This window comes from Anopheles merus, chromosome 3L (assembly GCF_017562075.2).
Source record: "Anopheles merus strain MAF chromosome 3L, AmerM5.1, whole genome shotgun sequence".
NCBI classification, from domain to species: domain Eukaryota; kingdom Metazoa; phylum Arthropoda; class Insecta; order Diptera; family Culicidae; genus Anopheles; species Anopheles merus.
Window position 1 is genome coordinate 15,165,873 of NC_054085.1, and position 25,194 is coordinate 15,191,066.

General features: G+C 45.8%; 1 protein-coding gene across 6 annotated transcripts in view; it reads right to left on the minus strand.

Moving 5' to 3' along the window:
• LOC121599639 overlaps window positions 1-25,194 on the minus strand; it is a 58,363-nt gene that overhangs the window by 16,732 nt on the left and 16,437 nt on the right. For all 6 annotated transcript variants that reach the window (XM_041927603.1, XM_041927604.1, XM_041927602.1 and 3 more), the window contains 5 exons: window positions 3,972-5,546; window positions 2,874-3,100; window positions 2,409-2,562; window positions 1,879-2,148; window positions 507-791 (listed from right to left, as the gene is read on the minus strand). In XM_041927603.1, the coding sequence (XP_041783537.1) occupies window positions 507-791; window positions 1,879-2,148; window positions 2,409-2,562; window positions 2,874-3,100; window positions 3,972-5,546 (2,511 nt within the window). The remainder of the gene's footprint in view (window positions 1-506; window positions 792-1,878; window positions 2,149-2,408; window positions 2,563-2,873; window positions 3,101-3,971; window positions 5,547-25,194) is intronic.

Here is a 25,194-nt window from a genome sequence, read left to right on the forward strand (position 1 = left end):
GTTGAGTGTCGGAATCGACAAGCAATCTAGCAGCGATCCCCCGGGGGTGGTTGCAGCCCACGTCTGGCTATGGCTTGATAGCTTCATGTCACATAATTTCCCGCTGCCTTTGCAAAGTCTTGTTTGAGGGAGATTCGTGCATTCGTCTAGGGTGGCCAGCTCTAATGTAAACGAGGAGGTGGGTGTCAAGGCAAAAGTTGTTCTTCTACTCCTGTGAAACTGAGCAGCGAAATAGGAGGTGTTGGCCGTTGGCCCAAAAACTTGACTCAGGGTAGCAACTAGACGATTCGCATGCAAGTCAGTTTCTCCGGTGAGTTATCAAGGTGAACGCATATGCAGCATGACTTTTCTCAGCAAAGAGGAAGAGCAAAAACAGTGTGTGAAAATGTGACTGACAATGTTACATGAAGCAGCGTAGGGTAGGGTAGGAGCACTGAAGGAAAACTTTTGGAGAACAATTTAATCTTTACAGGTTTTATTTTGGCCTGCACCAAAGCATACCTTACCTTGCGGGCACTGCAATGTAACGGAGCCGCCGAGCTCAACTTCCATTTGGCCGCCGGCCTTGAAGGAGTTTGTTCCGGTCGGTACACTTCCGGGGAAGGGTGGTCCACCGGCAGCATGGCCCGCTCCGTTGGTGGGCGCGAACGAGGCGCCAGACGCGGACGATGCCGGAGAGGATGCTGCTGCTGATGAGGAGGAAGAGGAGGATGAAGAGGAGGAGGAGGAAGATGATGGAGCTAAGGAAAGATCCTGTTCGACAGGTTCCGACGTTACGTCGACTGGGTCGTCTGGGTCCAAGGCAAGTCGTTGCGTTTGGGGGGAAATGAATGAGAAGAAAAATAAACAGCTTGATTAGAAAGCATCATTCCAGGAATGAAGGCGAATGGTTGTAAACCGTAACGGTAAATAGTCCCTGAGTGATGCTGTAGACCTAGAATTAATGTTATTTAAATGAGACTGGCTGAAACACATCGTTGGAGAATGAGTTATCCAGATACTACACAGTGTATTTCTCAGGATGTAAAGAAAAAGGATTGAAATGTAGCAATGATTTTTCACCTTTTCTGGAGAATTTATCACTTATTTTCAAGCCTTAATTACTGAGTTGAGGCAATGTGCAAACTTTCTCTGATAGTTAGTGATGTGCTCTCTGGAGCGTATCCACGATTCTGAGTCGGAGTCATCTGGAGTCTTGCGGAGTCAAAGTAGTCCGGAGTCGGAGTTGTCTGAAGTCTGGAGTCGAAGTCGTTTGGAGTCAGAGTCGTCCGGCCTCGAAGTCTTCCAGAGTTGGAGTCGATCGGAATCGGAGTCGACTGAAGTCGAAGTCGTTCAAAGTCAGAGTTGTTGGGAGTTGAAGTCGTCCGGACTCGTAATCTTCCAGAGTTGGAGTCCTAGAGCGTTGGAGTTCTCTGGAGTTGGAGTTATCTAGAGTTGAAGTAAGCTGGAGTGGAAGTCGTTCAGAGTCAGAGTTGTCCGGAGTTTAAGTAGCCAGAAATTGGAGTCCTTTAAAGTTAGAGTCCTCCAGAGTTGAGTCGGTGGAGTCGGATTCATCCGTAGTCGGAGTTGCCTGGAATGGGAATCAAACTAGAGATGAAGTCGTTTCTCATCCGTAGTTGAGGTCGTTCGGAGTTGGCTTCGTCTAAAAGCCAATTGCGGTGTTCGTCCATCAATTTCCGTCAACTTAAGGGTCAACAATTGGAATTCATCTAATCACCTAACGCTTCCAAGAAACTATCGAGCTTTCCAAAGCACCGACAGTTCCTGGAAACTTCCTCAAAACCCATTTCAAACGATAATTTAACGGTAATACCAGGAACAGCTTTCCGAAATCCCCTCCGTCACCTCCCCAAATGCTGAGATATGATGTATACTCACATCGCACGCTGAGATAATATCCGATGCTCGAGTACTGAAAGTTGAGATGCCTCGAGGTGCACTTGTACCAGCCGGAGTGTTCGCGCCGGATCGAGCTAAAGTTGAGAAAGCCGTCGCCCGTCTGCGGCACCGGTGGATCACCATCGTCCTTCTGCCACAGCGGCGTGCTCGGTGGGTTCGAATCGACATCACACTTGAGCGAAACGGCGATGCCTTCCCGCAGCGGATAGCCGAACCCGGGCGTGCGCGTGATGGCGAACGAGGGTGTGTCTAGGGAAACGGAACCGAACAACCGAAAGCGGGATTAGAAAAGTTAGCGCGGATGTACGCCGAAATTTCTACCGACACAAAAAACCGGGAGTCCTTTTAGTTCGCTTTCAAGGGAGGGAAATCATATAGCAAAGCTAGAAGAGGAATCAAACAAACGGAACCGGGATTCACTGTGGGGCTCTTTTTTCTGGTTTGCTTGCTCAGGAGGAGCTCAGGATCAGGGCCATGGATTGATATGACTAATGAAAAATTCCACTCACATTGCACATCGAGCAGAATCGAAGCGTTTTGGCGCACTTTCAGCGTCGGATGCTCCATGATGCAGAGGATGCGGGCGTTGTGATGCACCCGGAAGACGGCGGGCAGGCGTGCCTCCGATACGGCGCCGGCATTGATCTTGTACGGTTCCTTGTCCTGTTGGGGGGGGGGGTGGGAGAGCAAACAGCAAAAAAAAAAAATACGACATGAGAGTTGATGATGAGTATCGTGCACACTGCATAACGCACACGCTGGCTGAAACCAGGCCGATGTCACACGCAGCGTCGAAAGTGAACAAAAAATCAGTCCACTCGAGCACAGTTGAAACAGGCGCAAAGCATTGCGACAGTATGTTCGCTTTTTATGTGTGTGACAGCAAAGAAACTTTTTTGTGAGGTGCTGCCTTTCCTTTCCCTTCTTCCTACTCAAACAACCACCACCACCCGCGCAGGGACGAGCTAACTAACCTTATCCTTCCTTATCTCCTGCAGCTCCAGCACGTCGTTCGATAGTTTCTGTGCGTGCCGGTCGATGCCGGGGCTGAGCAGCACCTCCCAGGTGAGGGTGGGCTTCGGGTTGCCGCCCTCGCTGACGCAGGCAAGCGTCAGCTCGGAGTTTTCCTTCACCGGGATGAACATGTTGCCCGCATCGAGCCGCCGCGAATCGATCAGCAAATATGGCTCCTTCGGTGGATCTGTGGAATGGAAGAGATACGCGTGAGGTACCGGTTTGGGAGGTATTGGAGTCGTGATTGAAATCTTTCCAAGCTGTACAACCAGAAAGCAGCTTTTCTTGCAACTTTTCGGGGCAAGGAAATGCAAGCGTGCGCGTTGTCGGCGAAGGATGTTCTTGCTGAAGCACGGGAAAACTGTGATTTATTTTTATCATTCTAGTGGTTCGATTCCGAACCCATCAGAGCTCTGTGTAGAGTGAAATGTTGCCAGCAGAAGAAGTCAAATGATGTGGAATGGAATTAGTTTTTTTTAGGCCCCGTGGAGCGTACAGGCACACTGCCAAAGTGCTATCATTGCGAAATATGAAAACTTTGCACTTATCCGCGCAACCCGCAAAGCTGCTTAATCCAATTTCAAGGTCCCAGTCGTTCTCTGTGGATGAGATGGTAAAACCGTTCTTTTACACACATATACATGCACAGTGAAAAGAGCAAAGAAACTGCACGTATCTGCAACAAGAGATTGATTTAGTTTCGAAACTGTTTGTTCTTCTGTTTCCGGTGCGATAAGACGGAGCAAGGCCGAAGTGAAAAGAGAAAAAAAAAGGATCCTCCGTTGCTGGAGCAATGGAAAGGAAAATCAAAACTGAAGGAGTCTATGAAGCGCATTCGTCCAAAAAAGTGGCCCCGCTGCAAGGGGCTGTGAAACTTCATTTCCTTTCTACTCCTTCTTCTGAAAGTGCGGTGGAAGTGGCAGTACCAGTATCCGGCGTGTTTCAATGCGAATCAATCGAGCGCCCGGCCCGAGCGCCTGGACGAGCAAAGGGAAACTTTTGAGACGTTCGTTCGCTGTCGATGGCAGCAGTAGAAGCTGGGGAAAAAACAAACTCACCCAGCACGATCAGCTTGATTGGCCGTCCGTTGAAGAAGAAGCCGCGCGCATTCTCCGCCTCGCACTGCCACACGCCATCGTCCTCCAGCAGCACATCGGCGATGGTGAGCGCACCGAACGATTCGCGCACAAACCGTACGTCGGCGGTTCGTGACTTCTTGTCCGCCGCGTGCACTATCTGGCCATCCTTGAGCCACACGCCGGTCGTAATGTCCGCGTCCACCTCGCAGTTCAGCCGGACCGTTTCGTGCTGGTCGGCGTACACCACCGCCACCACGCTGCCGTCCGCCAGCTGCTCCGAGTCGGCCGGGTCGCGCCCGATCGGCCGGAGCGGCAGCGCTAATGGTTCGTCCGGTGCGTTGCGGGCAACTTTTCCCATTCGGGCGCGCGCCACCGGCTCCACCCGCTCCGGCAGATCGGGCCCATTGAGAAAGATGATTTGTTCGTCAAAGTTTGGGCCGGCAAAGATGGCACCGGTCGGGTCGAGCGTCAGGTCGGCGGTCCGGTTGCCCCGGCGGGTACGGCGGACCGGGGTAATGTAGACGCGGTCGTCAAGCAGAATGATATTGGCGACGCCACCGGATGGCACGGGGCGGGCTCGCTCTTGCTCCTGCTCTGCGCCGTAATAATGGTGGCTGTCAGTTGTCACCGAAGAATGGGCTGGCGTTGTAATTGCTCGTTCCTGCGGAGGACCGCTAGCGAAGTGTGAAAGTGGATGCGTCGTTGTCTTCCCTGGGGGTTGCGTCGATGGGAAACTTTGCCGACTTGATGCTGCTGCTGCTGCTGCTGCTCCGGCGGGTACACTTTTGTGTGCGCCAGTTGCCGATGGATCTAATTTCGACGGTACCACCGCCGGTGGGTTTCTGCTAATTTGTTGATCTAAATTACTCGCCTTTAAACTATCGATCACAGCTGCCGGCTTGCCCGGCGCGGTCGGGAGCGTTTGGCTTGGTGCGTTGCTAGGGCCTTGCTGCTCGGTGCTGCTGTGCCTGCTGTGATTTTGTGCATCAGCGGTTGCGCTACCATCATTAGCATTGACAGCAGTTGCACGAGCAGTAGGAATGTCTGCCGCCGTTTCATGGTGGGAGGTCCCGCTCCCGGCCCGCACGTTGTTGGCGCTGGGAGAACGCGTGGAATAGTTTTCCGGTTGTAGTTCACTAGTGCTAGCAGATCTTCGGTAGCGCCAATGTCTGGAACGGTCGTCAACGGTGTAACCGTAGTGCTGGCGCTGTTCGAGTTGCTCTGAACCCCATGTAATCTGGCCCTCCTCCCGCGGCTCGTCGACGGTATGTAAAACGTTATCTAAATTGTTATAAGCTACATTGCTCTTAGGTCTACGGGATGCTGTGCTTGGGGTGTCTGGTGTCGCAGGGATGGATAATGTCGAGTCTTTCCGCTTTGCAGTTATTTTGGATGAGGGTCCATCCGGACGAAGGGCGGTGTTGAGGAATTGACTACTATCTATGGTTCGGTGGTAAATAGGTAGAGGCCCTGCCGTGGCCTGGTTGGGGTGTGTACTGTCGTCGCTGCTTTCGAGCGTCCCGCGAGCGGGTGGTTGTTGGTTTGCCAAGGAACCTGGAAAGGATATTGAAAACAAAGAAAAGCTCATTTGTTTTGTTTATGTACTCTTGCTGTGTTGTCGTATGTTAGAGTCTAAGTTGTCTGTATTCGACGTTGGTTTTGGAACAGTTTTGCTGAAATCTTCAAGATTTCTGGAATTTCAAGAATTTTTTGGAGAAATTCTGGAGAATTCAGGAAATGTGAGGAATTGCGATAAATCCAGAATTGCGCTTTGATTTCTCCATACAGTTAGAACTATGGATGACATCTCACCGGTATATTGAAATGTCACTTAAAATCCATGGGTTGAATTCAAGATGCCTCCATAGTTCTGGTTTCTTCAATGTCCAGAGTGAAATGACGATTCAGTCTACTGGCGATGAAAATAAGACATCAATCCGAAAACAACAAAGAAACCCTGAAGATCATTCGTTTGGTGCAGATGCAATCGGAGGAATATCTTCAATTTCTGAGCAAAGCATGAAATAAATCTTTGCTCAGATATTGAAGATATTGCTCCGATTGCATCTGCACCAAACGAATGATCTTCAGGGTTTCTTTGTTACTTACAGCACTAACAAAGCACATTTAGTACTAAGCTCCAATGTTAAAAAAAGCGAAATCAATTTATAATAACAGCTTCACTCATTGTGCTGCAAAATCAATGGAAAACATTCACCTTGATGGGGTCAGTAAATGATAACAAAAAACCATAAATATTGCTCCAAACACCAAGAACCTTCCCTCGCTCACACGCTATGTGTGTGGACGACAATGCAAGTGTGGAATCACGGGTGTAAGATTTCGTTCCAATAGAAAGAAGGGGGGGAAAAACCTCTTAATACCATTACCCAGGCTGCCCTATCACCTTCTACCTCATCCCAATGTGGTGCCAAGAGAGAGAGAGTGAAGATGTTAAATCTTTAATGTGCGCTGAGTGGCACTTGTGCCGCACATCATGACGGTGATGGGCTTCTTGAAAAAAACCATCGTCATTCGATAGCGCGCGGGCGCCCCAACTTCAAGCTTCATCACCTCGAAAATGGCGAATCAATTCAATGGCACAAGCAAAAAAACTGGTGAAGCGATTTTTGCTTCATGCTGCTCCCGTTCGGCTGCCATCGAACATCATCATCTGGTTGGTGGTGCTGCTGGCGATAGCCCTCATCCTCGCTGGCACCTTGCTTATTTATTATTTCAAGGGTATGGTTGCTTTGCTTGCCCGAAGAAGGGACCGACATGGGTGTTGTGTGGGCCCTGGGAAGAGGCAGGGCCCGATCAGTTTACACCTTGTTGGACGGCACGAACGTGTCGCGCGGCAGAGTGGATGTATACAATTTCAACGTGTCACTGAAGCAGATGAGTCGGTGTTTAGCAGAATTACAGCGTGAGAGTGGGCGGCGCTGGAATCGTGTTTGGAGTATGTTATGGATCGATTTTCTTCAAGACATTCGTTGTTTTATTTTGTTTCAATGTGTGAGGTGTTGAACTGCTGATGCTGATGTGTAATTGATATGAATAATTTCCGATGTGACGAAGTTGAAGATTCCAGTGAAGCAGAACTCAGTGAAATGGCCAGTAATAAGGATTAAGCGGTCTACTCAGAGAAGATCTTCAGAACCATTCATCTTTGGTTTAAAAACCCTCAGCTTAGAGAGTCTTCAATGCCTTCAAGATTGCTATCTTCTCTAAACGTTCCCAGAATTAAGAGGCCCTCGACAACTTAAGCGTCTTTTCCTGAGCTCAGGCTAGTTTACAGCGAGAGAGGAATTAATATTCTTTACAATCCATGCTTTTTTTATAGATCCATATGTAGGCGATGCAATCTTTTATGCTAGTTAATTGGTGTACAGGAAAAGATCCAATTAAATTTCAATTCCTCTTCCTCTCTAGGATTTAAGGGAGGTTCTGAAATATGTTCCCGCCTAGAGAGTAGATTGGCTTTTGGTTTTTACAATCTTCCGGAGCATAAAATTCTTCCAAGAAAGAATCTCTTTTTTACGAGAGGCATACTAATTTTAAGAAAATGCACTTTCTGCACCGCACCGCAACCAACCAACACCGCAAAGCATGACGTCACATGAGCCAGAAGTCAAAACCATTTCGCTCGTAAGCAAAAAAAGCTTTGAAAAACAAAAAAAATCTTCCAATCTGTATAATAAAGCAATATCTTTCTGCAATGGATCCGCGGGCGCACGGCCGACACCGCCGAAACATCTGCGCGTAAACCTGTGTCGGTGCGCAATATTCGGTACAAGTGTTTTTTGCTTTTCCCGCTCCTGGCACGCTGCGTTGATGTTGGAAGTGGCCCCTGTGTCTGTTTGTGTGGCGCACGGTGTGAATACGATCCCATAAAACGTTCACATCGGGGTGCTTCCTTCCTGGCGCATGAGAGGGCATGACCTGCGTCTTTCCGATTTTGCACGCAAACAATGCGCAATAAGTGGCGCGGGAATGCCGCGGGAACGGTGGGAACAATAAGCAGTCCATTCCGCGTAAGTGTACGCAATAATGAAACGCGACACCGCAACGCGCACCACCAACAACCTGGAGCTGTACTGTGGCAGCTTTCATTTTGCTCCAGAATTGGGTAAAGGGAGGGAGAGAGAGAGAGAGCGAGAGCATCCCTCTCGAAAGCAATTCCCAAGTGGTTGAAGCGAACGCGGAGGACACACTTGGGAACGCACCGAAGAGGACCAGCCGAACCAGTCACTCACTAAAAACGGATGACTCAGTTGACTTTTATCACGGCCCCTGATCATGGCCGTCGACAGTTTTGGTCCTGGTGGGCTAGCGAAATTTCAGGTTTTCTTTGACTCGAGACGAAAGGGGCGGGAAAAAAGGTTCCAGAAGGTTTTACGACACCAGCGTTTGGGCCCGACGTCTTGGCGCTCCCTGACGCCCGGTGTCAGAGCGTCGTTGATTATTTTTATAGATTTGATGATCTAATTTTATGAGACGTTCAGTTGCACGCTCTTCTTTTTTCTTTTGGACGAAGGGGGATCTTGTGTCCCGGACTGCTCGGCCGGTTCTGCATTGTCTTCTGGGTGGGTTCGTTTTTTTTGTTTGTTGTCCTTCCATGTCGTTGGTCTCGTTGGGAGATATCTTATCGGGTGGATGGATGTGTGTGTGCGCGCGATCCATCGTTTGATGTGGACTTGGTGAAACCGTTTCCCGAATGGCGACTCGTTTGAGATTTCGACCACGTTTTGTGAGTAAAAGAGCGAAAGAGAGCAACAGAGAAAAGCGAATCTAACCGTATCCGTTTCGAAAGTTTCCTAAGCGAGAATCATTCTTGCCGGAGTTCTGCCGTGTGACGCGTTCCGATTTTTGCCTCTTTTACGATCCCAAACTCCCCCCTTTTTCATCCCTTTCATCACTCCCCTATGTGGAAAAGTTGGTCGATGGGAAGCGTCAAACTTTCCCAAAAATGGTCTGGGATGGTGTAGGTGCGTTGCTGAAGGTAAAGACACCAAGGGATCCTTCGTTGGGAGTATGGGAGGGGTCGGTATTAGGAAAATCTTCCTACTTCTAGCTTCAGAGATTTTTACGATGGAACGTTTCGGTCCCACCTCGCCCGTTATCCCTTTCGATTTTGGCGTTTGGATGAGGCAGAATCGTGCACCGGGGGAAAGGAGAAGGTGCTTAGTTGGGGGCAGTTTCCCATACACTCTGCCCTTATCGGCTCATTGGTTCACCGCGGGTTTCGGACGGGAGGATTTTTTTCCTCGCTCCGGTAGGCCCCCCTTAATCCCTTAATACTCATACGATCTTTCACCGAAGTGGGGCCGGAAAACTGCTGGCGTCGGCTTGTTTTTGTGTGTGTGTGTATGTGTGTGTGTGTGTGTGTGTGTGTGTGTGTGTGTGTGTGTGTGTGTGTGTGTGTGTGTGTGTGTGTGTGTGTGTGTGTGTGTGTGTGTGTGTGTGTGTGTGTGTGGTGTGTGTGTGTGTGTGTGTGTGTGTGTGTGTGTGTTGTGTGTGTGTGTGTGTGTGTGTGTGTGTGTGGTGTGTGTGTGTGTGTGTGTGTGGTGTGTGTGTGTGTGTGTGTGTGTGTGTGTGTGTGTGTGTGTGTGTGTGTGGTGTGGTGTGTGTGTGTGTGTGTGTGTGGTGTGTGTGTGTGTGTGTGTGTGTGTGTGTGTGTGTGTGTGTGTGTGTGTGTGTGTGTGTGTGTGTGTGTGTGTGTGTGTGTGTCTGTGCTCTTGCTGTTGCAGCTTTGCTTTTGTTTGAGTGGGGATCGCTTCGGTACTTCTAATAGCTTACCCCGGGCCTTTGTGGGGCATAGTAAAGGGAAGAAGAAACCCTTCAGTGGAGGCGCTTTGTTTTGTTCGTTTTTGCATGATGGAGGAAATTTTATGCGAAACAGTAAGCCCGGCCAGTCTCAAAGGGAAGCCAACCCCCTGAGCGGTGATATGATAGTCCGGAACGGGGACTAGTTAACGTGTTTGTCTACTTCGCTCCAGGGCCCAGGCGGTGTCACCGTTCGAGCAAACAGCACAACATTCCACTGTAGCACAAGTGAATGAATTGATTCGAAAAGTTATCGCCAAACAAAATGGTGCCAAATAAACATGCTCGATAAAACTTCAAACGCTACAAAAGCGAAGGGGTTTGTTGCTGAATGTGTGTTTTTTTTGTGCTCCCTAATTGGAGTGCTTTTGCGGCGGGTTTCCTCTAAACTTTTTAAAATAAATACATTTGTTTAAGACTCGCTTCTTGTGCCGAGCTTGAATAAATACAATCAGCACAATGTGTTAGCGCACAAAAACCGGCACAAAAGTATCATCTTCTGAAATTTGCAAGCAAAAAAAAAGAAAAAAAGCTCAGTATCGATTGAGCAGCCAAACGCATCCGAAGCGTTTCCGAATGAGCCGGGAAAATGGATAACGTCGAGCGTGTTGTACCGCGTTGCTGCTCGCGAGACTGCTTGCCCGCCCGAACGTGCTTGCGCATGTAAAATCACGAATTTTCTGGCTGATTTGATTTATTTGGCACACTTTTGGAGAAAAATTGTTGCCATAAATATAAATAGCATGGTGTTTCTATGGCCCCGGCCAGTGTGTTCTCATGTTTGCGTCAGTACATACAGTGTGGTAGAATGGGAATTTTACGGAAGTTTGGCGAGAGTGCGTGTTTGACGTTGCCAAGTGGATATGATAAAAGTCGCTTTTTGTCACTGTTAGCTCAACATGAGCCTGCAAAAGACGATCGGAAAGCGAACGACTATAATGAAATGCTTGTACAGTAGGGAAGGATTGGTTTTGCGAACTGCAATAGCATGAAAAACCGACGTTTAAATGCATGAAGAATCTTTTAAGTCTTTCGTCTTTGCGTGTTCTAAACAAGAAAAATCATGCATCCCAACACGAGGCGAAGGAAGTTTATTACACAAGGCATCCGATCAAACACAAACGTTCAGCGAGCTATTAAATGTTCTATGTCTTCATAGACGAAGCAGCAATACACTATACTACCCTTGTTGGCGTCATTAATCTTCACCACCACTACGACTTCGCTTGTGTACTGAACACACTCACATCGCTTTGCTTTGGTCGCGCAAAAACTTGCTCCCAAAAACAAAACCCATCCTGAGGAAAAAGGAACGCATCGTCTTCGGCTCCGTTCTCTGAGTGGCGATGAAGAAGTGCTGCTTTATGTATGTCGCTTGAAGGAAGGAGAGGCAGCCGACTCCTTGCATGTCATGTATGGCAGTTGGGCATTATTTGTGCCTGCTTTTTTGTAGCTCTCCTTCTCTTGCTTCACGTTCCACTTCGACTAATCAGCAAAACAGAACTCGGGTGCTTTGGTAGCAGAAAATTATACGCGTTTATAAATCTCCCATCTTGTGTGCGTGTGTGTGTTTGGCTGTACGTTTGTGTGTAGTGTTCCGTACGAATGGGGGAAGAAAAACTGGTTTTGTAGGATATACAATCTATCAAACTAGGAACGGAACAGAACAAAGAATGGGCGGGTACAGTAAACGATTCATTTTGTATAGTGCGCCCTAAAACATTCTCCCGCATCCCCCATTCGTACGACAGCAACGCTTGGACAGTGGGCGTCAGTTGGCAGGCAGTGGAAGGCCGTGTTTTGTGTATGCGCGAAAGCGGAATTCGACAACATTTCGCTGCTTAAGCTGTCGGAAAAGCGGAATACAATTAGTAATATTTTGACACAGTTATGGCTATCAGTTTGGTTGAAGATCCCGCTGCAGCCCTCATTTTAACCAACCGATCGGGGGCAGCCGGTCCATCTGCTTCGTCTTGCGGCGAAAAAGAAGTTTACCAGCGGGCCACCCAAAGTCAAGGGTAAAGGCGTACCAGCGAGCCAAAAGCAAAGAATGAAAATTAATGGTTTCTTCTACATTGAGCCACATTTCGTTCGAGTCCGTTAGCCGTTATCGGTCCGGTAGCTTTTGTGTGCCGACTGCGAAAGTGTGTCTGTGCGTGTGTGTGTGTCTGTTTGAAGCCAATAAAGCCTCACTAAATGGTACGGGCTGGGCTGGAGCTGGAAAAGTGCTAGAGGAAGTGGTTCCAGTTGACCCATTGGCCAGCATGATGTTTTTTTTTCTTTGTGTGCTTCCCTTGGTTGGTTTTATTTTTATGACCATCATCGTGCGCCATAGAATCTCGTCGTCTCGTGAATGCTGCCACAGTGAGCTGCACCCTGCCTACCCCCGGAGCGTAGCCCATCGTTGCCCAACGAATGATGATGGCACGGCCAAACGTTTGCTTTAGTAGCCATAAAACTAGGTTTCATGGGCTAGAAAGGGGGACGGTGGAAGGACAGCGCTGGACAGCAGTGTTTTGAAGCCACGACTAACTGGCTGGCAGGAGTCATAGTCTGTAAACGGCATGTTTATACGTGACTTGACACCCAAATCGCAGCCAAGGAAGACGCTACCGATGGAGGACAATTTTTAGAGAAGGAGTTTGTTGAGTTTTGTTCTGGGAGTTTCTTTCTGCTTGTTTGTGGTGCGGAGTTGTTTTGTGTAATGTGTTTCGGAAGCTAGAACACTGTTCCAGATTGGCATTTTAGAAGAAACGGGGTGCTTTTTTTCATGAGCCACCAGGCGTCTCCATGCAATGGGTCTTCATGAAGTACTGGGCGTCTCCATAATTTTAGTTTGTGTTGGAATAGAATGGGAATAGAACAACAAAAACTTAATGATTTTTGAAAGAATATGAATGAAACTAGTTTTCTGCTCCATTATTTCATACATTTAAGAAAAAAAATTGAAAAAGCTAAAAATAATCGATGTTACCAAAAATTACCGGATTTTCAGTTCCGAGTGTCAAAAACCAGATGAGTCTCATTGATTGGAACTCTTTAAAGAAGTGCTTGCGGTGCTAAATCTTTTAGCCCTGTCAGCCATTTACAGTCAAATAGATATGAAGTGAAACGAAGCGGAATACCCAGGCAGGCACACACACACACACACACACACAAACGACAAGGCAGTGTAGCCGATCACACAGCAAATAATCTCGTCTTTCCATCGCCATGCGCCTTTGGCGAAAGTGAACACCAATCGGCAAACGTGCCTGTCCAAGCTTGCTCGCCGAGGTGATAATGAAATTTTATTCTGCTCACTTTTCCAATTATCGGCAAAGGGAAACGCGATCGAAGTACGTTCTTGGATTGGTTTTTTGCTCCTCCCTTCCCTTCCCCGGTATTCAGTGTTGCCTTTTGCGTCAAGCCGTGTACGCAAGACGAATGTTCTGCTGTGTACCAAATGTGTTCTGGGGATTTTTTTCTTCTAACAAAGCAGCAGCAGCAGCACAAAGCGCATATCACTGGGGTGGGGGTTGGAGCGGTCGGCAAGAAGGAGCAATCGAAGAGGAACCAGACTGTATGAACCGAAGCGGAAACCTTGTCATAACCGGACAGCGAAACGTGGCTGGAATCCGGTGACATACTTTAGCCAGTCGCATCGGACTCCGGGCACTCTGGTGACGATGAAATAAAGGTTGCTTTTGCCTCGCTTGCCCGGTCGATGAGAGAAGCTGGAAAGGCGCCGGGTTGTGGAATGGTACGCCCCGCACAGAAGCAAACCGTGACATGATGGATAATAAGTGTCCGAACGAACGGAGTCTGATGGCAATGGATTGATCATTCTACCGTCATCGTCAGAAGAAATCTAAAAGGAAGCACTTCCGGTCAGCGTTGGCGGCAACAAAAAAAAAAAAAGAGGTGGAAAGCGGGCAGTAAAACGCAGAGATTGAGAGGAAGAATTGGAATCCAATCCGTAAGTGTGTAAGGTTTTCCGCACCGTTGGATACGTGACGAATGTGACGAGCTGGATGCGGGAAATGAGGTTTGGAAGGTTTGGTAGGGGCGCTAAAATATCAGCGTCTGTGATCTAGTTTATTGTTCTGTTTCTGCTGTGTATGTAGGTCAAGCCGGAAGCTTTGTTGAAAGTGGAGGAATTTATTTGGTTCTACTGTTTTTTCTCTGTCTTTTAATGTGCAATGTTTATTGTGAAATTGGTATGTTTGCCTTTTTAATTGTTTTGTCATATTTTATATTTTCGTTCCTATTTTATATCAAAGTTGTACAGAGATTGTACACATTATTTTAACTATTCTTGCCACAAATTGTTTGATATTGTAAGTTATAATAGTCATAACATAATCTTTAAAATAAATTAAACTTGCAGACACTTAGGGTAAGTGTACCAATTATGGCTATAATATGTCATCAAGATACCGATTTTACCCTTGTACAAATAAATACTGAGAAAAAAATTCTGAGGCTCAGGGTATTTTTTAAAACACACTGTGTAGAACACGAGGGTATTTTTTATTATCACTTTGTATTTGTCAAAATACTTGACAAATTCAATTCAAAATTGCATCTCAAGGTACCAATTGTGGCTCTAGTGTTGCTAGCCATTCACCATAGCTGTACCAATTGTGGCTCTATGCCAAAACTCGTGGATATTTACACCAAAAATTACTTTGTGACATTGTTTTTACTCAAATCAAGTAATAGTAAGCTCACTGCAGCATTATAAGTATGCAACCACTATTAAATATGTAAAATTAACATTTTCAAATATCCGTTTTCTATCGCTGGTTGTATTGATGGGGCTAATATTTCAAAAAATGTACTTTCTTACACCTTTCTAGTAACACTGTGCTTGGACACACTTCATATCACCTGACAATCCTTTAAATCACCTGCTCATGAAGCTTTACCGAAGCCAGCTACCGTTTCAGCTCGATATAAAGAGGAGCACAAATCAGGATGGTCTGTTTGAATTTATTTAAATGAAGAATCTATGGCTACAGATCAACTGTTTTCTGGCAAAGATACTTCGGACCAAGACTAGCCCAAACTATCGATCAGGGAAGAGCAAGAGCGCTTTTAGCAATAAGGCGACACGAGCGGATTCAGATTTCTCTTTATTTGTATGAAAATCATTCAAGACTGCATTATTTTGATGAAATTGGTACGAATACATTCCTTTGATTACTGATTCGAACACTTTACAAATAAATGATGCTTAAAACACATATTAATACTTTAGATTGTGAAAATAACAACGAAAAACTCGATTTGTTCACTAGTAAACTAAGCCCTACGACCAAATCGACAGTTGTCAACAAAGCATCCATAGAATACTGCGATATTTGGTACACCGAAGATTAGTTGTACCAATTATGGGCATACAGAAAAAGGCATATGTGTAGTCGTTAAATAACTAATATTTTGCACCAAAATGATGATTTTAAGATAAAATTATGGCTAGTGCTTAGAAATCGCTAATATCCTACAGTGATGCTCTCAGCAAAATGGCAAGAGATACCAAAAATCTTGGCAACACATTTTAAAAGGATGATATTTAACAAACGGAAGTGAGCAGTGCAGAATTAATGTACAACAAATTTGTTGAAATGTTCATATTTGAAATGAAAAATCCTTCCGTGGTTTTAGAATGCAAATAGAGAGTTTTAGGGCGAACATAGAGTTCGTTATAGCCATAATTGGTGCTATATCCACAATTGGTACACTTACCCTAATTTTTTTAAAACTAAGCCGAACATTTTGAGTTTATCGAAGAAATATTTCCGCTTCATTAGGACAAATCGATATGTATTGGGTTTATTATGATAAAACTGTAACATCGAATGAAAATCTTTGAGTTACTATCCCTCCACCGTATAGTGAGGCGTCATCGACGAACCATTCGATTGCTTGTTCGTTAGCTGCAACTAAAAAAAGCCTGAACACACTGAATAGATACTTCAGTTGGGTGTTGCATTTTCACAGAAAAAGAGAGCGCAAGCAATATTATATTTGCGCTGAATCCAAAAATGACTGACCAGAAATCCAATACAATCATTGGCTGTGCGGGCAGACATGCCGGACTTCCTAGCAATCCTTTTGTTCTCATTTTTCATCGCCATTAAAACTCATCCACCATTTTATTCGCTTTACGTTGCGTTGCGTTGATGGACGAAATGTGGCCTGGGCATATCAATCCAAACGTTGCCGGACCCTGGTGGGCCGGCAGCAATTGGGTGAAATCTATCAGCTATTAGCTCGCACTTTTTCCTCCCCTTGGTTCTCATGCACAAACTGCGGCTCGCGGGCTAGAGTGTTGGCATTTGATCATTTGATGTATATGCTTCACTCGCCGCATCTCTTCGCGCGGTGCGCTGCATGACAACTGCATCAGCACCGTGGGAGCATCGCTGAGTGATGGAAGGAAACGCATAAAGTCAGAAACACACATGTGCCTGTGTGTGTGTGGCTACGGTCGTGTAAATTGCTTGTAGTTTGCAACGCTGAACATGAAATTCCCGCCGCTCGTTTTATGCTCCTGTGCTGCGTGATTGTTTTTGTTTTGTTTTTGCCTCTGCCTGCTTTAGTTCACCATTTGCCGCAGCCGCACTTTGTTTTGCGCTGTAGCTTTCTATGTTGCAGCGAGCCATTTTTAGCCGCCACTTTCCCGCTTGTTATGTGGCCTGTTTTGTGGCAGCTAGAGATAGAAGTGGAAGAGTGAGTGTGTTTGATGGGAAAGTTTTTTTCGTTTGACTTCACCACCACCGCGCGCGATTCGTTCGCGCCGTGCTGGCCGTGTTCAACATCCATGCTGTTAATGGTGCGATAGTTAGCTCGCAAGCAAGGGCAAAAAGCGAGCTGCTGAAGCAAAAGGAAACTAAAATGCAAAAAAGCAAAACACACCAGCGAAACTGTGCCATCGTTTTATGATGTCCATCGGTCAGACTGTTACGCGATGTTGCAAATGGGACGCCGGACGGACAGCCGGGAGCAAAAGGTCCGCCCGGAGCTTGCTGATGAATGGCAGTGCCAGATAGTGCCACGCTTCACACACACACACACACACACACACACACACAGACATAGTGCTGCAGAGGTGCACAATATAGCGCAAGCTGAATAGGGGATACGCGGTGGGAAAATAAAAATCCCTTTGAAGGCGAGTAAAAATTAAATGTGAACATTATATCATCAGTCTACATTCGCTCCACTGTACGCGCTCTGGCGCTCATCATTGTATGATGTGTGGAGGGCGTTAAAAACTTGGTTTCGTTTAAAAAAAATGAGATAAAAATTGCAATAGCACACTGGAAGAGGAGAAAAGTTATATTCATCAAATAATTACGGTCTGATAAATATGACGGTAACGAGAGGTACCGTTTTTGCAAAGGTTTTTCTTTTGTGGGCTAGAAAATGGGGTAAAACATATTATGAATAAAATAGAACTGTTTTCCAGGAACTTCTTTCGCATCTAGTCGATCGATTTGGATGGCTGGCTGCTCATTCTTCTCGAGCGGTAACGTAATATTAATTATAATATGCTGTATCTGTAGTTTGTTTTATTGGTTATAAGCATTGAATTATACAAAACTAATTCAAACACTTTGAAAAAGTCAATTGAAACATAGAAAAAAGAGAACTTAAGAAATAAAACATAATAAAATATGAAAAAAAAACATAATATAATCAAACAAATAAATAGGGTAAATGTACCAATAGTGGTGCAATTTGTAGTGGTACAGATGTGTTTCAATGGATTTAAAGTGTCAGGAAGGACAATTTCTGAATATTTTAACATATAGCAGTTGGAATATTGCTTATACTATGTATGATATACAAACTATATTCGTCAACCCACACCCGGAAGAGTGTGCTTGATTTGAAGTCAATTTTTCATTCAGCCATATAAACGACTTTTGGCCATTTTTCGTAAATTACCTACATATAACTCATTTCTTGTTGCTTATATTAGTGAAAATAGTACGACATATAAATAATGTTTTCAAAAAAATATAAAATGACCTGTTTTTATTGATTTTATAACTATAACCACTATAGGAACATGTTAGTTTTGTGTACCTGTAATGGAACTATGGTAAAAAAACACTTAAAAATGCATAAATATGGTCAAAAGCCAAATTATTTTAGTAAAACAATAACATTTCATAACAATTATGTTGAAAAATTAGTAATTGCGTGGTTATGCGGTCATTTAGAACGTTAACAGAAATATGAGTTTCGCTATGCAATCCCAAGGATTTTGGAGAAATGTTGACACATCTCACAAAATAATCGATTTTTCTGTCACTAAGTAAGGGAATGGCCCCATTTATCTTTTAAACCCTTTGTAAAAAGCTTAGAAAATTTCACATAAATAACTTAATTACTTTTAAATTGCCGTATGGACTGCATTTTAGTACAATACCACCACTATTGGTACTAGGCATGTGTAAAATGAACGAGAATCGCAAAGTTCGAACAGTTCGGTAAAGTGCACGAAATCGTATCAATACGAGTAAATTCGTCGAACGCGTTTGATCTGATCCGTTAGTGTTCGTTATGTGTTCTGTTGGTATGTAAATCGTACTATCCAACTCAATTCATCGAACGCGTTCGAATTGGTCCAGCAGTGTTCAATCTGTGTTCTGTTGTTGTGTAAATCGTACCTACACAACTGAATTCATGGAACGCGTTTGAACTGGATAATTTTTGTTCGATCTGTGTTCTGTTGGTGTGGAAATTATACAATTATACAATACAATTCAATAGATCGAGCCCGTTCAAACGGATTAGTATTGTTCGCGAATGAACTGAACTGAATTGATTGCGCTCATCATGTTGATCCATATTTAAGTAGTTTTTTTTTTATAGAATCCTTGAGTGTGCATAAGATATAGGGTACAATATATGCTGGAGACATTTTTGCTCGTATTAGTTTTTTACATGCTAGTTTTTGGTCGGTTTTGCGATAGCTTGTGTTGACCAGACAGCAGATGGGCCGAATGTTTAATGTTTTTTAATTATTGGTTTCAACCGCAGAATGAGTACTTCTTTGGCTACAGCATGCGTCTATGGTGGGTAAATGAAAAAGATAACGAGCGTTCTTTGTGAATAAAAACATCATGAAAAAATAACGAAAGAATCGTCGTTCACGGTCGGTTCTTTTTGGTGAGCGAACTAGTTCATTCGCGCTCGGTGAAAAGAATCGTTTTGCCCATGCCTAATTGGTACTGCCACCACTATAGGTACATTTAGCCTATGCGATCAAAATGAATAGTAAAATGAGGGAGTGAAAATACAACAAGTTATAAATAGGAATGAACAACACTAAAGTATTAAAGTGGTCTTCTTATTGATACCATAATTCTAGAACAAATGACAAGCTTTAATGTTGCAAAGTTATACAAAAATCAACCTTCTTTTAACGATTAAAACCAGTGCCCAAACGATTAAAATTAGAATCACTTTATTTATAGCACCATACTCTCCTTTCCATGTGCCCGCTGCCATAAAGTAAGCTCTCGGATCATTTCATTAAATTTCGAACTAAAACCCCACGATAAGGCAACCATACATACAGACCCCGGCTCGGGGAAAAACACGGCCTGCAGAGGCCTTCGCATCGCCGATACGATCGCTTCAATGTTGGTGGGTGCATATCAATTACGTCACGAGCATCCCGTTGGACGAGTAGGGCTGGTGGGAAAGAGGGGGAGAACTTTATGCAAAACGATAGTCCGATCTTTGAACCCACACCGGTCGGCAAAAAGGCTCACCGTGCGCCGACCCAGTTATGAGATATGTTAATTAACACGTTCATCACACGCTCAGAAAAAGGGGAGAGAAGCAAGAGAGAGAGAGAGAGAGAAAAAAAAAAGAAACTGCATCAAACCGTTCCGTCCACCCGTCCAGTGTGGGGTAGAGAGTCAACTCGCCAGATAGTGAAACTATAATTGCCGCCCTGCCAAACGACTCCCGTGGCCAAACAGCCACGATTCACGTAGCATCATCAACATGCACCTAACCCAACCCGAGCAACGCCACAATGTCGGGGTAATAAACGTACAATCTAATGTGACTGTTATCAGCTTTACACATAAAATATATTTTATGAATATTGTTATTGGCTTACGGAGCTACGGCCATACTCGTGTGTGTGTGTGTGCGCGCCATACAAACTACCGAGCCTTTCGCATACAGCAGCCGACGATGGTCACGAAGCTTATCCTTTTTGTAGAACTCGTTGTCCCGACCCGAATCCTCTCCACGGCCTGCGATGAAAAGCTCCAACGCCGCTACCAGGTTTGGGTGTGTGTGTGTGGGACAAGTGTGAGTTTGATAAACTGGAAACCTTTTCTTCCTTTCAGAAAAGTTCTAGCCCGCGCTAGCCCGTCGTTAGAGAGCCTGTGCGGGCCGACGACCGACGGCGGGGACCGATTTGTTAACCAGCTAAAAGCGATGGATTCTTTTCCAACCGTGCAGCCGTTCCTTGCGCATGGGGCTGCTGCTGCATCGTTAAAGGCGTGTGGGGCTGGCCTTTGCTTACACGGTTCCCCTTTTTGTTTGGTAGTAGTAGGTAGTCCGTTTGCCAGTACTCTCTACATACTAGCGTTACTCTTTCGTTCTGATTTTATCGCGTAAAGGTTGGCAAAAGGCGAAAATGCAAGTGAGCGCGCAGAAGGATGTGATGTTGGGAGTATTGTTTTGCTGCCATCAGTAATACACGGTGTTTGCAAATCACTTTCATCGTGAGCAAAAACAATGTTGTTGAAGGTTAAAGACTGGATGACAAAAAAGAATTTGAGCGAGTGAAATACACTTCAAACTGATGTTTCATTCTAGTTGTTTTGGATGCAATAAAGTTGGTTGCAAAAGCTTTAAGACAATGGGGTTAGAAACACAATATAAAGGACAGGCAGCAATCTTGATGAGCTTCTGATGCAGTTGTTATGCAGCAACAGTCTAGACGAAACCTTATAATGGCGCCAACTTCAACGAACGCCTCAGGCAAAGTGCCTTATTGATCGATGAATGACCTTGTCCGTCCTGCCGAGCGGTTGGATACGTTACATTCGATGGACATCGATGTTTTCGTTTAATCATGATTGTTTTTCTTGGAATAACTCAGTGTCAATGTCCGCCGGAAGCAATAAAAAAAAACTAAACCACCAATAAATGGTAAACATATCGGATACTAGGAATCGTTCAGTAGAACAACAGCTCAACCAATCGATGTAAGTGTTGTAATCATAATGCTACTTTGTTTGTCCTTTTTTGATAGGTGAGTTGTTTTGTGTGAATTACTACCATTTGAATTCGGATGAAGTTTATTTGTCAAAGCTTCAGATAATCAAGTGGAAGCAAAAAACAAACCCGGATTACTTAATGCCCATATCAAACGCTTACCGGTATGGATTGCCTCAAATCGGCTCATGTAGATAGTAATCGGATAAATTGCGCAAAATCCTAACACATTATGGTCGCGCGGGCACCACCACCTCCGCTCCCAACCGTACCACCAGCTGAAAAAGGGAGAATCAGTATGGGCCAGCAGACAGACTCCAATGTCTATCTGCTCCGGGACTTTCTGATGCAATCAGACTCGCTTTTAATCGCCTGATTTATGCACATCGGCACAGAGGCTCGGTTTGCGAAGATATTACGGCTTGTAGCGAACGGAGCAGCGTGTGTTCGCTTATCGATGGGATTAGCCTAAGGGTTAAGCGGACCGTACCGTGCCGTGGGTTGGTGAAACTGGGGGAGGCTTTGGTTGTGCATTCCAGCGTCCGGGTACTTTGTCGGCCGACAAATACTGACCGAATGTGTTGTGGTTGGGTTGGAGGGGGGGGGGGGGATGTAAGGGCGCGGCACTTGGGCAGGGATCTAAATCAGCTTGCGAACAGCACATTTGACAGGTATTATGGCGTTGTGCAGTTCCATCGTGAGCGACTATCCCTTTTGCGGAATGGCAACTCGTCGTGGAATCGGGTTCGTCCCTTGGAGGCAGAAACTAATCACTCTCAATCAAAACACATAAGCATATATTCCGAAGCCTCCGGGCAGAGAACCGACCGAGTGTACCTGATTTTGTGCAATGGTTGGCCGTGGCATGGTTGAGTGGGGAAGGGTTGGGTAGAGCCGGATTTCCCAAGCGCCGTTCACTGCTTGAATGAATGAGTTTGCTTAAAGGCCTTCCGGCAGATGTGGGGGACCACCCCATTGCCAGTGCGAGCACGGCGGGATGGCACAGGTTTATCGATACTTGCAAATCTATTAGAATCGGAAACAATCTCTGTGAGATTCCGTTCTCTTTAAATTGGTGCCGGTACACAGAGAGGCACAGGAGAGATACAACACTCGAGCGATGGCGCTTCTACAGCTATCGTGTTGCAGTGTGGCAGGTGGAACCCTCGTAACCCGGCATTCCGAGGGAAGCCGACAAGTTCGATGGAATGCTCTTGCCATTCGATTCGGTTTGCTCGGTGGAAAATGCAATGCTTTTATGTTGCGAGCAAAGCTGATGATAATATTTTCGCATCGCTGGAGAAACCAAATGCCAAATGGATTGAGCAGCTGGTAACACATTTCACACGGCGGAAAAGGTTGGTACGCCTAGCGAGGTGAATGCGCATCAGACTGACAGTGCGTTAAGCGTAAGGGCAACTTCATCCCCTTTTTGTCTCCAGCGCTGGGGCGAGGAAGTGTTTAGAGCCCCATTCAATTAAGCTGGCAAGTGAGCAAAGGGACGGTCTGGGCATAGAAACTTGCAAACAACAAGACCAGGTACGGTTCAAAGTCTGCAGGGAAGTTACGAGGTATTCTGGAGAATGGACAACTAGTCTTTTGTCAGTTCCGGTAGCTTTGGTTGGCTATGCGGAAAGGTCCAATTTATGTTTGCTATGTCTCAATGACACTGTTTTAATGCCTCAAACACATCATGCAGGATGTAACGAGCTTTAAACACGTTGTTTACTACATCTTTAAAGCGTGTGCTGTAAACCCTTCTGGGAAGAGCTCCTCTCTAGCACGAGTGCTCCAGCTAAGATAGGCGTAACAAAATTACACTCCACAGCTTCCTCAAAAAACCAAATTAATTCATCAAGCCTTTGTGGGTCGTTTTTGGGGATCGCCACCCCCCCCTCGAAGACCAAAGATTTTCGGTCCCAGAACGTGCTGACTCCCGATTTTGGGCCGTGCGGCTCGTGCGCCGTCAATCAAAAAACCCCCCCCATCCAAACGTTGACGGTAGACGAAAGAGAGAGAGAGAGAACCCCCGAAAACCATCGACCAAAATCAATCAATTTTAATTAAAACATTGTTTCCTTACTGTCGTCGTCGATGTTTACCGTGTCTATCAAGTTACAGTGCTGCTCGGGTCCGAAGGGGACAGCCACGACACGTGCGCGGGTGAAGGCTCCGGCCCGAGATCAGGCACCAAAACCCCTTTGCTAGCGCTGGAGAGTCGGGTTAAGAGGTGCGGAAGTTTTCCATTACGCTTGCCCCGCGCACGCTCCGCAGCGCTTTGGCCGCAAAGCTAACCGCAAACACAATTTGCGCCCTGTGCCCGTGTCCCGCACTTGCCCAGCAAAACCTCTCCGTTTGATGGCCCTTGAAGATGCCATAATCCTTCGACACTAACATGCTTTTATTAATTTCTGGAAGACGTTCGAAAAAGGGGTTAAAATTAGGAGCCGAGCGCACGGCCAAAGCAAGCACCCATTTCTTTCCAATTTGTTTTGACGGGGGGCGGTGGAGTTGGGCGGGGATGACCCTGTTGGGCTGGCAGCATTGTTTGCTGTCACATTTTCGTGGCGGCGTGCTGGGCTTTTGACAAGCCAACCGCGAATGCCTAATCAGGTACGAGGCACCGGTTTTTTTGGTGATTGATTTTCTGTTGGGGATTCAGTTTCTCAATGGGAAATTGGTGAAGAGGAGAATGCTGCTGAATGCGTAGGTTGTCGATGGCTTTAATTTTGTATCCGGCTTTTGGTCCACACATTGGGTTGGAATTTTGGTAATTGTTTCTTGTCAGCTCTCTCCCAACTTCTCGGGGCTTGGTTACTGGGTGCGGAGCATTGGAAAGGATTTATTGCAGGATGAAAGCTTGAAGTAGACGTTGCACGACTAGAGAAAGAGGAAGCCAAAAGAAGCGGGGGTTTCTATTGGATTCTTGCAAGGAATGCAGGCCCTAACACACTTCAACTTACGGGCCCGAAATCCCCTTTCTCTAATGATGTCATAAATCAAGGTGGTTAGTGTGAGTATCTGTGTGGGCTTTTTTTGCCTTCAAATGTAGATAACTTCAATCTACGGGGTATCTTTCTACGTTTCCTCCATCGCTGACTTTCCACTAAACTCTTAGGTTGCCGTTGCCGCATCCCATCAATGCTCAATGTGCGGGCAAAGTTGTGAGCAAACGTATCAGTAAAACGACCACCACCACAACTGCCATCCGCCGTCTGGAGAAGTTTGTGAGGATTTTCTTCAGCTTTTGTTTTTGGCGTGTGGCTCCTTCTCCTTTTCCCAATCTTTCTTCCCACAGCCCAAAGTGTCAAAAACGGTTTAACTAAAGCAGCTTAGCGTGAGATCAGTAAGCGATATTGAGGACTTTTCCATCCGGCTCCCCTCCCGGCCGCTTTGGTTAAGAGCAGCATTCAGGAGGTCAAAAGCCGGGGGAGGGTAATTTGTTGGATTTATTTTCTCGGTCAGATTACCACACACACACACACATACATCGGAGGGATGAGACAAAGCGATTTGAGGGTAGAAAGTGTTCGGAAGGTTGAAATAAAAAGTGCTGTAAATTGTAAAGAAAATGCAGCATCTCTGGAGGTGCTCGCAGTTCAACCTTTAACAAGGACATTCAATGCGTAAAACGCGACTCCGTTTGTATCATTTCAATGCCACATTGTAGGAGTGCATTATCGCAACAGTGAGATGCAACTTAAACACTGACGCTCTTGCTCGAAACAATAATGCGTTATGCGTGGGCTGATTTATCGTTTGGTCGCGTTTGGTTCAGCTCAAATTCGCCCAGCTGCGAGATGCAATTCCTGCGGAGATAATGGCGTACTCCCAGGCCACACTCGCACCCTCTGGCGTTGTTTCACTTTTCCCCGCGATGATGAAACATGAACCAGTGGCAAACTGTGACGTGCCATTGTAACACATTACGGCACGGGGAACCATTGTCATCCATTGTGCGGTATCGTTTCATTTTCCACTGCGGCCCTGTGAAGGACAGCTTGTTGTGACAACAATGAGTAAAATATGTGTCACTAAATTGAACCGACACACACACACACACAGGCACACACTCAAACTCAATAGCACACACATACATGTTTGTCCTTCAGTGAAGGTCCTTCAGCGTTGT